Source organism: Asparagus officinalis, chromosome 8, assembly GCF_001876935.1.
Source record: "Asparagus officinalis chromosome 8, Aspof.V1, whole genome shotgun sequence".
NCBI lineage: Eukaryota > Viridiplantae > Streptophyta > Magnoliopsida > Asparagales > Asparagaceae > Asparagus > Asparagus officinalis.
In genome coordinates, this window is record NC_033801.1 from 91515955 (window position 1) to 91530861 (window position 14907).

The following is a 14907-nucleotide window of genomic DNA, read 5'->3' on the forward strand; positions in this document are numbered from 1 at the left end:
ATCAAAGTAACTTATTTGCACTTTGGTTCACCCAAAGTTTGGCCACAGTTCTCTTTGATGCCTCAAAGCATTTTTCTAACACTTTGGTACCCTAATATTCCAATCCACTTTCACTGTCATATACCAAAGTATTTTTTTAACACTTTGATTACCCAAAGTTTCAATCACATTTCTCTGTTATACCTTGTCCAAATTCTGTTATGTTTTTCATTAAATTTAAATCACACTGTTATCATGTGATGCATTTGGACAAGTTCTACCCAATCGCAAGTGATAAAAAAATATGTGACCGGAATTTTCTATTCATCAATGTGTTTTTATGAGTTTTAATGGAGGTTGTTGCCCTTATAATATCTAGAAAGACATAACTTTCTATATTTTTTATGTTTACCATTATAAATAGGGGCAAAAGCTCAGGTTTGAAAGTAAAAAAAAAAAAAATAGCAGACGGGGTCTATTTTCACTAGTTCAACTATAGAGAGTCTATCCTCATCTACTCGCACAAATACGACCACATGGGGTCAATTTGCAAAGTGGGGGATACCGTAGGGGTCTGGTCGCAATTAACCTATTGGGGCTGGGCATGATCCATTTACTAGGCCAAGGCCATAAACTTTTAATTGTGGGCTAGAATGGTTGCGAATATAAGTGTGGACGTGCTAATATTAATTCGGATGAGATCAATATGGTGCTGGCTGGATGTATATTTCTGTGAGCTAATATAAACGTAGGCTATGACATTTGTATGGGCTGATAAAAATAAATTGGCTGAGTACGTAGATTATAAAACATGTGGGTTATAATATCTTGTCTTGGAGATACGCATGCGTACGCCAATAGTGAAAAATCAAGGCACGTGTGTTGGAGGGCCCCACCAGGTATTGCGGAAGCAAGCTGGTTCTGCAAACACATAGTGAGTGGAATGATTATCTCTGAAGGTGATTCCTCTCCCCTACCGTACCCTTGGTTATTCCTCCCCCACTCTCTTTCATTCGCCTTTGCTTTTCGCCTTTGCTTTGAAGCACGTATGCAACTCCCCCTGCCCATAAAAGGCAAATTCCAATCTCAAAGGCATGCACATGTGCACTCTCCATCTGCGAACTTGCTTGGTCTTCAAAGTGAAAGTTGTTATTTTTCGGGTCCTGTGGAATCGAAGATGCCTGCATGTATCTCGTTTCTTTGGAGTTAGGGTGGGGGCCGTGGGGCATGTAATGTTTGGCGCAATTTGTTGTTCACGAGTTGCGTTGCCCACTAAAGATCTATTAGTTGCATTATACCTCTGGGGCATTCTTCCGCCTTATTGAAGCTTATATATTACGTAAATCCGTGGGCCTTTAAATTATAATCAAGTGATCATGTTAAAATCTCTTTGCGTAATGAGATTTCCTTACGCGTAGTGATAATGTCCCTCAAGCTGAGTAAGAAAACAAGATCAGGCGCCCAGCTTGAATCGAAACAAGAATGCTTCACTAAAAACATTTTAAACAAAATGTAATTGATGACCAGAAGGGGACCAGAGTTACAGCTACACAAATTGACTCCCTCACAAAATTCAGTTTCGATATATGGGCACCAGCGTTGCGACTACACAAATTGACTCCCTCACAAAATTCAGTTTGAATATACACGCCAAATTGACCCCCTCGCAAAATTCAGTTTCGATATACGCCTAACGTATGCATAAAGTGCTGGAATAATAAACCTATATGTTGCACACATTATCAAGCATATTAACACGAAGAAAAGGATCAACAACAATGACCGACGTTGCTCTATTAACTTGTCAAGAATTAGCTAGAAAACTCAGGACTCCTTCGCTGAACAATCAGGGACATTGTTGTGAACATAAACGTTTCCAATGTAAATTCAAATTTATGCAACATTTTGATTCACTGGTCACTGAACAATATAGCAAGTACCTAGAGAAAAAGAAAAACGAGCACTAGAGAACTAGGAGCAACTACTAAGAAACTGTGCCTTTACAAAATCTCAGGTTATACCCTCAAAATATCTGATGTGCCACAATCGATAAGAAGATGGAAAAAGCCTATATTGTGTATATACCTAAAATTTCCAGACATAGAAAAAGAATCAAGCCACATCGACCAAGGGGGCAATATAAATCAAGCTGATACGCATCTACTCTTTGTCAATGTCAGCATGCTCCTGCGACATTAAGAATATGTTAAAATAAAGAGCACAAAGCATAATTTACGTGGATTTAATAAGTAAATAGTATGTGAAACTATTTGTGCTCCTACCCGGATATCAGCAGTCCAAATAGTAAGATTGTCTCGCATTAGTTGCATTATCACAGTACTATCCCTATAGGACTCTTCAGGGAGACTATCCAGATCTGCAATAGCGTCCTCAAATGCCTGCATTAATTTACGTGTTAATGAAAACCAATGTCAGACAATATGCACAGATAAAAGTGAACAAGATAATCTTATTCTGAATCTTGTTTATTATGCTATCTATCTGCTGCAAAACATTGTTAATACACGCTGTTGAACAGCTATCGTTCTAGAATCTCAAACTTTGACTTGTTGGATTTCAGCTTTGGAAGTTCTTGTGACTTAAATCAGCTATCCTACACTGAGTTCCAAAGGAAATGGCTGTCAAGATTTTAACTAAAAGACATGATTTTAGAACTTCAATAAGACAGGAAATGATTATGTTTTGCTATTCTCCCAACAGAAAAATTACTAACCATGTACCTGTTAGAGCATCTCAAAACATATGGAAGCAATAGAAACCGCGTTCAACTTTAACAAAGTAGTAGATTAAAATATGGGCAAGCATGCTCTGAATTTGCTTGTTCTTCATAAGCATCTTCATAAGCATGCTCATATAACATAATACACAGTTTTATATCAGCTGATTGCTAGGATATAGAAAATAAGTTGATTCATACGATTACAAGCAAGTACCGCCCTGTTGATTGTATACAAACAAAATACAAGTCCAAAGGTAGGGCAAGAAAGGGTTTAGCTAATAGAGAATGACTCTTCCGGGAACCAGTAACGCATAAACTATGTCAAACCTACACCGATCAGTATCAGAACAGAATAGATTTGAACTTCTCCTGGAATAGCTTCCAGGACAAAATGAAATTCAATAAGTAATTCAAAGGAGAAAAATCTTTGATAGGATTCGTTTTGTAAGGCTAAAGTCAAGCAGAAATGATGGGAAAACAGGTCAATGATTTCTGACTAAAGAATATGACTGAATGAGGAAGAGCTCCTTATGTGGTCTCCCTTTACCACCGTCAGAAAAGTGCGAAACTTAGGTTGGTGGAAGCCAGTCCATGAAGATTTTTCCCTTCTCTTACGTGTTTTCAGTGCTAACCGAAAGAGATTAGTCCCTGATTCAGTTCTAACACAAAAAGAGAAACGTGTTTTCCTTTAGCATAAATTCAAGCTGGCTTTTTATTTTAAGTGAAAATTCTGAAGCTAATGCGAGGTCTAACATTATTACAATTATATGAACGAATATTGTTTCTATTAAAAGGTGTCTGTCAAATGACTCTGTCACTACATCAAAACTCTAAAATTGTGATAAGAGTAGGGTTATAATTGTATATCTTAACATCTCCCTGCAAGTTGCGGACCCTTTTATGGGTTGATAACTGGAATCACGATCAGTATATTTTTATTTAGTCCTCTATAGAAATTAGTGTTCAGTAGGACTTGAATGGGTAGAAAACTGGAATCGCGGAGTAGTATATTTATTTAGTCCTCTTTAGAAATTAGTGTCCAGTAGGATTTGAACATGAGTTGTTTTGATACCATAACAATGGATCCTCTCACCACCAAAACTACAAAGCTATGATGAGGGTTGAGAGTTATAATTTTAGATTTTAACAATATGTTACAACTAGGAATTTACAATTGCCTTTTAGTTGTTAATATTTACACTCGATTTGTCTGAGCACATTATCTCTCCCCTTACAGTGGAGAAACTGTTGCACATTTTGGTTAATCCTCTACGAAGCATGCAAGAAATATCAATTCTTCTTGCGCATAGTTGACTTTATTGCCATTATAAATGAACATATATTGTTTCAATATTGCACAGGTGCAGGAGCAGACACGGACACGAGTGCGGATATGAGACACTACAAATATGTAAAGGGGCACAACTATATATACATATCGCAACTAATAAATGTATGTATTCAAGAAGTGTCAGACACTGGTCCGAATAAATGTATGTATTCAAGAAGTGTCCAAGGAGTGTCAGATACATGTGCAACACGAGTACGGGAGCCCAGATGAAATGTCTGGTAAGTTAGTTTTTTAAAGACTATTGCATTAAGAGAAAAGAACGATATTATTTATACTGAATGTTGTTTATTATGCAATCAATCTGCTGCAAAACAATGTTAATACACCTCCATTAATAGCTATTTCTCTAGAGTTTCAAACTTCAAATATTCAAATAATTAGATATTATCCATGATTTGAACCGGAATGATAACAACCAGTGCTATTTGTATCCATATCTCAAGTAGATACCTTCAGTTTTCATATTGACCAAACAAATAAAATGTAATCAGATATGGATCAGCTATATTTTTTTCAACCATAAGAAGAACTACAACCTAGAGAAGGGACAGAAGTAGTTGTCCACTAGTGGGAAAGAAACTATACGTCTGAACTATACTGATTATTTTGTAGTAGTTGTGTAAAACTTAGCAGATAGATGGCCCAATCATGGAGCAAAGCATTCATGAAATGGTGGGTCACAATTAATATTATTTGTTTTCTTCCCTTGAATGGCTAGATATGGCATGGTTGTATGGATCTTAATAAGCGTTTTATCGTACTTGTCAAAAAACATTCCATAAAAAAGTATACCATCCAATTGTTTAAAAAAATTCCTGAATGTATACTTCGATCTTACTTGCATTGGACAGACTTCAAAATTTAATTAAAAGGAAAAAAGAACTGAATAACCACAAAAGGTAGATTAACATCTATAAAGCAGGATAGAAGATCAAACCTGTTTCGCCACGCTACAAGCCATCTCTGGTTGATTCAGGATCTCAAAGTAGAAAACAGAGTAATTGAGTGCAAGCCCAAGCCTTACTGGATGTGTTGATGAAAGATTAGCAAAAGCAATCTCCTGCAAATTAGGGGAAAACAAAATCAATCACAGAAAAATGATACAAATATCTAGTCAACAATATTACAGTATTGTCGCATTTCAGCTTTCTTACCCTTGAAAGATTTCTTTAAATCATAGAACTTAGCTGAGCTTCTTTCATGATATTGGCATTTATAACAAAGTAACACTACAACAAAGAAATTGTGGAAAAAGAAAAGAAAAGAGGGGATATTATAAGGCCATAACAACAATGTGTCCATCCAAGAGTTGAATTTTCGGTAAAAGCTTCAGTTTCTCTACTATAACTAGATGCAGAAAACATAACCAAAGACGGTTCAAAAGAAATTGAGAACAAAAATTGACTTAAAAAGCAGTGTCAAATAACCTAAGAGGAATGGAACTCAATTCTTATTGAATGTCAAAAATTGTTAACTACAGCAAACAAAGTTTGCAGAGATCAAGAACAAAATACAGACAGTAAAGAGGGAAAACTTTTAAGCAATTGACCTCCCAAACCCAACAACCAGAAGAATTATATAACTTCTAACGATCTTATACTCATCTCATCATTCATCTCATAATAAATTACTATAAAATGAAAAAAGTAAAAAAAAATTGTGGCTACTATGGATTCAAGGACCCACATCAAAACTCTACACCGATAAAGAAGCTGTTGGGACAAACCCGGGACCTAATAAAGCAGGATCGCAGTAATAGTAGAGCAAAATAGAGATAAAAAGTTGAACACACAGATTTACGTGGTTCGACACTTGATTGCCTACGTCCACGGGCAAGGATAGAAGAATCTACTATGAGGTGAAAACTCTGGAGTTACAAACTCTCTCTCTCTTTACAAGGAGAAATTCTCTCTATTTTTTCTCTCACTCTTCTATATAAGAAGTTGTTTCTGGGATGAGATTTCCTAAAGGATTTGGAGCCTATTTATAGGATTTTGAAAAACACTATGCATAATAAAATAATAATAAATTACTATATATTTATATTATAATAATGATGTGGGGCCCGCTCCTTTATCCAAAGTCAAAAACGGCAGCTATCAAAGGAACGTGGGCGGCTAAGGCTGTTGACAATCTCCCACTTGAAGATTTGATTGAGTATCAATCATATCTTCACACCATTCTTTCTATCTTACCATCTTCATGTTGCTTACGTTTTCGACAGACCACAGGAGGATCGACACCAAATAAATTTGACAGTATTAACTGCTTTTGTCAAAAAATCAGCTAGGTTATCTTTGGTGTGAATTTTCTGCATATCCACTGTTCCTTCTTCCACTTTCTCACGAACGAAACGATACTAAACTCGAATGTGTTTGGTCTTTGAATGAAAGGCTGGATTTCTTGCCAAATGCAAAGCACTCTGATTGTCACAAAATAGAGAAATCTTCTTTTGTTCATGGCCGAGTTCTTCCAGCACCATCTTCAACCACATCACCTCTTTACTAGCTTGTGTAGCTGCTACATACTCTGCTTCTGTTGTTGAAGTAGTCACAACTGACTGCAGTTTTAAAACCCAGCTTACAGCTCCACCAGCAAGTACAAAGACATAGCCTGTTGTAGATTTGCTATTATCACGATCACCTGCATAATCAGAATCAACATATCCACTGATAATAAAATCAGATCCACCATAACATAATGCAACATTTGAGGTTCCTTGAATGTATCTTAGAACCCTCTTTACAGCATCCAATGCTCTTTACCGGGATTCGCCATGTATCGACTAACCACTCCCACTGCTTGTGCAATGTCTGGTCTTGTACAAATCATCGCGAACATTAAACTTCCCACTGCTGACGCATACGGTACTCGAGACATCTCCATCCTCTCTTTTTCACTGCTAGGACTCATACTGGAGGATAACTTGAAATTAACAGGAAGTGGAGCAGAAATTGACTTACAATCTTGCATGTTAAAGCGTCGCAAGATTTTCTTCAAATAGTTCTCTTGAGAAAGCCAAATCTTCCTATTAATTCTATCTCGGTAAATTTACATTCCTAGAATCTTGTTTGCAGATCCTAAATCCTTCATTTCAAATTCCCTAACTAACCGAGCCTTTAATTCTTGGATACGATCTTTGTTGGGGCATTGTTGGGGCATGCAACCAACATGTCGTCAACATACAACAATAAGATAAAAAAGTTATTTTTACCAAACCTCTTGAAATATGCACAATGGTCTAAATTAAGTCTGTTGTATCCAAGGCTCAAGATGAATGAATCAAATCTCTTATACCAATACCTCGGCGCCTGCTTTACACCGTACAGAGATTTGTTCAATCTGCAAACCAAGTTTTCTTTTCCTTTTTCTTCAAAATCTTCTGGTTGGAGCATGTAAATTTCTTCTTCAAGATCTCCATGAAAAAATATTGTTTTCACATCTAGCTGCTCTAGATGTAAGTCAGATATAACGCTCATAGTCAGGACTATTCGGACTGTTGTAAGTCGAACTACAGGAGAAAATATTTTATTAAAATCAATACCTTCTTTCTGAGCATATCCTTTTACCACCAATCTAGCACGATATCGCTCCACTTGATCATCGCCATTTCGCTTGATCTTGTAGAGCTATTTGTTTCCAATAGTTTTTTTTTCTTGTGGCAGTGACACAAGTTTCCAAGTCTTGTTCTTATGGAGAGCTTCAATTTCTTCCTGTATTGCTGTCATCCACAAAGATGCATCTGTGCCATTTATATCTTCATGAAAAGTTGATGGCTCTTCATCTTCTGTTAGAAGACAGTATGTAACATTACTCTCCGTAATACACTCCGAGTGCCAAGTCGGTGGTCTTCTCTCACGAGTTGACCTTCGAATTTTTGGAGCCTCGGACTCGACCGATTCTTGTACATCATACTCTGGTATTGCTTCAGAAGAATTCGGATTATCTTCTATCTGAACAGCTACAGTCTCTGAGTCCTTCCTTGAACTGCTTTCTTTCTCTTCACTTTGTAGTTAGTTCTCTACAAAGATAACATCTCAGCTGATGATAACCTTACGGGCAGTGGGATCCCACAGGCGATACCCCTTTACTCCATCAGCATACCCCAAGAATATGCATTTTCTAGATTTTGAATCCAACTTTGTAATTTCTTGGGCATTGTACATTACGAACACTAGACTTTCAAATATATGGAGGTTGGAATAATCAGCTGGCTTGCCAGTCCACACCTCCATCGGCGTCTTCAATTGTATTACAATTGATGGAGATCGATTCAACACATAACAGGCGGTTTTTACTGTTTCCGTCAAAAAGACTTTATCCAGATTTACAGTTGCCAACATAGCTCTTGTTCTTTCCAACAGAGTTCTGTTCATCCGCTCTGTCACTCCATTTTGTTGAGGAGTATAATCCGTACTGAATTATCTTTTGATGCCTTCATGCTTGCAGAATGCTAGGAATTCACCGTCTGTGTATTCTCCTCCATTATCTGACCTCAAGCACTTGATCTTCTTCTCAGATTCAAGCTCGACCCGCGCTTTGTAGGCTTTAAAAACCGAGAACACATCCGCCTTCTTCTTGATAGGATACACCCAACATCTCCTGAAGTAATCATCAATAAAGAACACAAAGTATTTTGCTCCTCCTAAGGATGTAACTGGTGCTTGCCATACATCAGAATGAACCAGTTCCAGAATAGCATTGCTTCTAGAACTCGATGTGTTGAACTTTAGCTGATGCTGCTTACTAGTAACACAATGCTCGCAGAATGAAAGAGTTATCGAATTAAGTCCGGGAAGCAGTTTCTGATCGGAGAGAATCTTCAAGCCTCGTTCTAACATGTGGCCTAGTTTGCGATGTCACATCATGGTTTGTTCTTCTCCACAGCTGGTTGATGCCACACATGAATCAGCTTCCTGCATGGTTTCTCCCTTGAGCAGTATAGATTTGCAGCTATCTTTTCTCCTTTTATCACCACAAACGCCCCTCTAACAATCTTTATGATCCCATTTTCGATATGGGTCTTGCACCCGAGCTCATCTAATTATCCCAGAGATAATAGATTATTTTTCAAACCCTTCACATGTCGCACATCTTGAATGGTGCGTATTATACCATCAAATATTTTGATTTTGATAGTACCAATACCACAAATCTCCAAGGCATGATCATTCCCCATAAATACAGATCCTCCTGAGATAGGTTCATATTTGTGAAACCATTCTCTCCGAGAGGTCATGTGCTAGGAGGCTGCTGAATCCAGAAGCCAAACATCACTAAACTTCTTTCTGCCTTCATCAACAGTGTTTGCTCCGCTATATAAAATTTCACCATCATCTGATGTGCTGACAACGCATCCTTAAGATGTTGATGGCTCTGAAGATTTTTTATCTCCACTCTTCTTGCTATGCCAACACTCCAATTTGGCGTGCCTTCTTTTGCCACAGTTGTAATATTTGATATTCTTCTTACTTCGTGATTTCGATCTACCATGGGCATGACTCTCACTGGAGCCACGTTTCGTTGATCTTCCTCTCGTCACCGACAAGGCTTTCGCTTGCTGCGAACTTGCCAGCCTGTCTTTCTTGTTCTTGCGCCGATTTTCTTCCTCCAGAACAGCGGCTGCAACATCATCGAAGACTAGATTGTCTGTAAGGACGTTGTTTGTCATGTTGATTATGAGTTGATCATACGAGTCAGGTAGACTCTGAAGTAGAAGTTCTGCACGTTCATTTGCACCAACTGTATACCCCAACGTTGTGAGTTGGGAGAACAATGTATTTAGGGTGTTGATATGGTTGGTCATCGATGTAAATTTCGCCATCCTAAGAGTGTAAAGTTACCTTTTTAAGAAGATTTTATTGTGCATGGATTTCGCCTCATATAGCTTTGTTAGAGTATCCCAGATCTCCTTTGCTGTCTTCTTTTCCTCTATGCTTGACAGCACCCCGTCTGCTAATGCCAGATGGAGATTTGCAATAGCATTTTCGTCTATCTTGTTCCACTTCTTATCATCTGTGATGTCGTCCGACCTTGCACTGATGGCCGCCAGGCGATTATCTTTTCTTAAGATAGCCTTTATCTTTAACTTCCACAGTGAGAAATTACACCGGTGATCTTAAACTTTGCCGTCATTGTTTCTACCACGAACAGTAACTTTTTACTATCTCACGTAAACAGTAACTGTATTTATGAACAGTAACTGTATTCGTAAATAGTGTCGTACTTGTGAATAGTACCATATTTATAAACAGTACTGTACTTGTGAATAGTACCCATCACCTTCAGAGGGTAAATGATAACTCAACTTATTTTCTGATGTGAAGGATCCACCTTTGGTGACAGCCACAGAGCATACGATAAGTAGATCTAATAGAACAGGATCGCAGCAATAGTAAAGCAAAATAGAGATAAAAAGTTGGACACACAGATTTACGTGGTTCAGCATTTGATTGCCTACATCCACGGGCAAGGCTAAAAGAATCCACTATGAGGAGAAAACTCTGGAGTTACAAACTCTCTCTCTTTACAAGGAGAATTTCTCTCTATTTTTTCTCTCTCACTCTTCTATATAAGAAGTTGTTTCTGGGATGAGATTTCCTTAACGATTTGGAACCTATTTATAGGATTTTGAAAAATACTATGCATAATAAAATAATAATAAATTGCTATACATTTATATTATAATAATGATGTGGGAGCCTCTCCTTTATCCAAAGTAAAAAACGGCTGCTATCAAAGGAACGTGGGCGGCTGAGGCTGCTGACAGAAGCCCTTCTTAGGTTTTCCCTTATTTACCTTTGGTAATGAGAAAAAAACTACTCACTAACCTGAATAATAGGTTTCTTTATGCACCTATACTCTCCATTCAGATAATCAATATATATTACCGCGCTTGATCACAGCATTCTATATCTATATTTACTCGAAATTGTTATTTTAGTCCGCTTTAAATTAGTGGCCGGCATTATTTGAACCCAGATCTCTGATAAAAACATGTTAAAAGTTCATTCCACTACACCAATACTTCGAAGTTTGATTTTAGTTTATTGTATGAATAATGACAACCTTCATGTCTATGTTTTGATAAATATTGACTGTTGCTCCGCTGCAAAGGTAAGGTTATAGCTCTTCATGACTGTCTGTTGGTCATGAGGACAGTAGGTTGGATTCAAATCCAATTGTGTGCTTTAAATTAGTGGCCGGCATTATTTGAACCCAGATCTCTGATAAAAACATGTTAAAAGTTCATTCCACTACACCAATACTTCGAAGTTTGATTTTAGTTTATTGTATGAATAATGACAACCTTCATGTCTATGTTTTGATAAATATTGACTGTTGCTCCGCTGCAAAGGTAAGGTTATAGCTCTTCATGACTGTCTGCTGGTCATGAGGACAGTAGGTTGGATTCAAATCCAATTGTGTGCTACAATGCGAGTCGTGAAGACCATCATGACTGCCAACTGATCACAAAGATCATAGATCAGCTATTCGTGATTGTTGCTAGTCACAAGGACCTTAGACTGAAGTCACTCGATATTTAAGGAAATGTTAATGGCTTCTGGATGCTGAACCAAACGCCCAGCACCTACCTCAGTGGGCACTTAGGTTGTATGTAAGTGATTTCAGTATCACGAGAGGAAGGATTCTTTTTGAAGATTCACGGCCATATCCTCATTATTTACCTAAGATGGAGTTGGACATAGAGTTTTGATCTAATCCATTTTGATTTAGCCTATTCTCTTCATCTATTACTATGCATTAGCAAGCAATATATCCTCTTGACGGAGCATACCGCACAAGAGTGTCATAAGCATGCTCTAATATCAATGATGTCTAGGCCCACCTAGTTGTCACATCAGGTGGGTGTAGGATCTAGTGCTTGTGGATGGGCAGCACAATTTGTTAAATGAGTTGTCAGCTCATATTTATTGGCCACTACCCCCTTATATTATGCATGTACGAACAGATTAATAGAAAACTGAAAACCCGATGTCATACTCCATCGCCTACAAAGAAAACTTTCTAGTGAGAGATTCAAGAATGACATCAATAATATCATAGTCACCGGAGGAAGAGAACAACACTACTCTTTCTCCTTTTCTATTGCTTTGGATCTAGATTCTCCCAGGTTGAGAGTTGTGATTTGGTGGAGATAGAAAAAGAAAAATAAGATCATGGGTGGCTTTATACTCTAATGAGTAAGATGTGAGGGTTTTTTTAAATCTCTTTCCTTTTGCTTGGGTGCCTAGGATAGAGGAGATATGGTATTGGGAATTTTTTATGGTGGTTGTGAGCTTCGCTCTCGATAATATGTGATGTGCATGACGTACGATGTTGGGAATTTTTATTGACATCTATAACAGTAGCTTTTGTATGAAAGGATCTGTGGCAGCACAAAGCTATTAGCTCGGGTAAAAATAACTATTAGCTCAGGTAAAAAATAAAATGATGTTGTATATAGATGAGAGGAGAGGAGGCAAGTTGTTAGGTGGCTGGGAGCTTGAAGATCATTCAAAATTTTGGAGAATTGATGGCCATAAATAAGAGTTTTGTTGAATGTTGACTAGATCATGGGAGATTTGAAGTTGAGGAATGATTAGAATTTTAAGGTATTTTGTGCTTTTTCTACAAGGATTTTTGGACTTATCTCATTTATTTTATCTAGAAATACATCAACAAATACTTTTTGGAATATATTTTTGTAAATCTTGGTGGGATGCTCTCAATTGGAATGAGATGATTTTTTAATGTTGTTTTTCTTGTAATGTTTAATTTTAATTATAGTTTTTCAAATAATTCAAAAATAAGAAATATATATCTACGTCAACGGATGACCGGGAATGTACGTCAACATCAATATTCTCTATATCGTTCTGCTTCATCATCAATTAGTAACCAACGAATTCTTCTTTTATCAGCTTTTTGTTAACTAGTCCATACATTTCAAGCACACTGTCTTACCCATCAAGGACCAAAAAGGAAAGCACCCAATCAAAACCCACTTTACTCATTTAAATTGGATAAAATGAATCGACAAACATCTTACTATCCTTAATTTTTTTTAAATATTGTGAACTATTTTATGTATGCGTTGGACAATAAAATAATAATCTATTGCAATTAAGTACAAGTTCCAAGTCAAAACAAACGCATGCAAGTACAACCATAATTGCCTGTGGAAAGTTTTAAAGGTTGGCCCGACAAATATAACTAAATATATATGGGGAAATATTTAAGTTTTGGCTTTATGCATCTTTGTTGCTGGTAGTTCGGTGGAGTATTTTAATACAAAAGTTTGACTTCAGTAAAATAAACAAGTAACTACAGTCTGATTTCGTAAAAGGCTTCAAGTGCGAACAAAGGAATCTTAAGCCTAGAATTGAAAGCAAACCGTAACAAATTGCAAAAAACCAAAAAAAAAAAAAAAAAACCTAGAAAAAATTCACCTGGGCCTGCACATAAGCCTCCAGCGTCTTCTCGGCCTTCGATCTCTTCTCATCCCCAATCTTGAACTCAGCAAGATACCGATAGTAATCTCCCTTCATCTTCCAATAAAAGACCTTCGCCTCCGCTGATTCCGCCGCCGGAATCAGGTGACTGTCGAGCAAACCGAGGATCCTGTTACAGATCTCGTCGAGCTCGGCCTCGATCTTCCCCTTGTAGTTCTTGACGCGGTTGATGTTCTTCTCGTTCTTCCTCTCCTCCTCCTTCGTCTCGATCAAGTTGACGATGCGCCACGAGGCGCGGCGAGATGCGACAAGGTTCTTGAAGGCGACGGAGACGAGGTTCCGCTCGTCGGTTGTGATCTCGGCGGTGACGTCGCGGGAGACGACAACGTCCTCCATGAAGGAGGACATCTCTTCGTAGCGCTCCGATTGCTCAGCTACTTTGGCGAGCAAGACGTTTTGATCACGGGTGAGCTTGGATTCGGTGGCCATGGCGGCGGCTGGACTGCTCAGATTTGGCATCTAGGGCTTTTCTTGTTTTCCTTTTTCTTTCTCTCCCTCTTTATTCCTTTCCTGTTTAAGGAAAAAAAAAGAAAATCTTTCTGTTGAGATAGTTATGAAAATTAGTTAATATTTTGTTTCCGGATTTATGGGTCTCGTAATGGATAATTGTTGAGTTTTTATTTTTATTTTATAATGTTAAAACGTAGGACTGAGTTTTGCAAATGTAAATCAACTAATGGATAATAAGTTCAAAATAATTTTTTAATACCGAATATGTTGTTCACATCTATTTTTTTATGTTTAGTTTCTTATGGTTCATTTTATCCTACAATGAAAATTATTCTTTTATGCTTCATATATTTTTTTATTTAGACCTTATCACTGAGAGACTAGATTCTAAAAGTTAATCATTCCAAATTAAATATAAATAAAAGTAGTAAATCTCACAACTATTTGTCAAAAAAATTTATCTTACACCTAAAATATATCTTTTTAGTGAAGTACTTACAAATGACAAATTAGAAACATATAGTTGATGTGATTGCTTTTATAGACAAAGCATGACATGCATGCTAAATAGGGGTGTCTAAGCAGATCCAGACTATATGACTCTTAATTTCGGGTGCAGGTTGAGCAAAAGGCTCCGGGCCCCAATGTTTCAAGTCGAGTCGGGTCCTAGCAGTTGCGGGCCAGCCATCGGCCCGACCCGGTTATTTTAATTTTCTTTCAGTTTTCTACAAAACAATTGTGATTTTTTGCCAAAAAAAGGCGTAACTTCAGAAGTATTTGAAAAGATGTGAAATTTTTGCAAATAAATTCAATCTTAATATTAAACACTTAGAATTATGCAATTTACAAATTTTAGAGAAAATAAAATAATC

The 14907-nt window shown here is 37.3% G+C and overlaps 1 protein-coding gene across 1 annotated transcript; it reads right to left on the reverse strand.

The window, feature by feature from the left end:
* Positions 1862–14177, reverse strand: LOC109819682 (14-3-3-like protein GF14 kappa). Its single transcript, XM_020385498.1, has 4 exons — positions 13523–14177; positions 5008–5130; positions 2262–2378; positions 1862–2166 (listed from the first exon to the last, which is right to left on the reverse strand). Exons 1-4 carry the CDS (start codon positions 14042–14044, stop codon positions 2140–2142), a joined length of 789 nt encoding a protein of 262 aa, XP_020241087.1. The 5' UTR covers positions 14045–14177; the 3' UTR covers positions 1862–2139.

Excerpts from the sequence above, each read along its gene's own strand:
- LOC109819682 (XM_020385498.1), bottom strand. The coding sequence starts at position 14,044 with ATGCCAAATCTGAGCAGTCCAGCCGCCGCCATGGCCACCGAATCCAAG. Across the intron at positions 5,131-13,522 it reads AGGCTTATGTGCAGGCCCAG|GAGATTGCTTTTGCTAATCT; the intron begins GTGAATTTTTTC and ends CCTAATTTGCAG. Across the intron at positions 2,379-5,007 it reads CTTGTAGCGTGGCGAAACAG|GCATTTGAGGACGCTATTGC; the intron begins GTTTGATCTTCT and ends AAATTAATGCAG.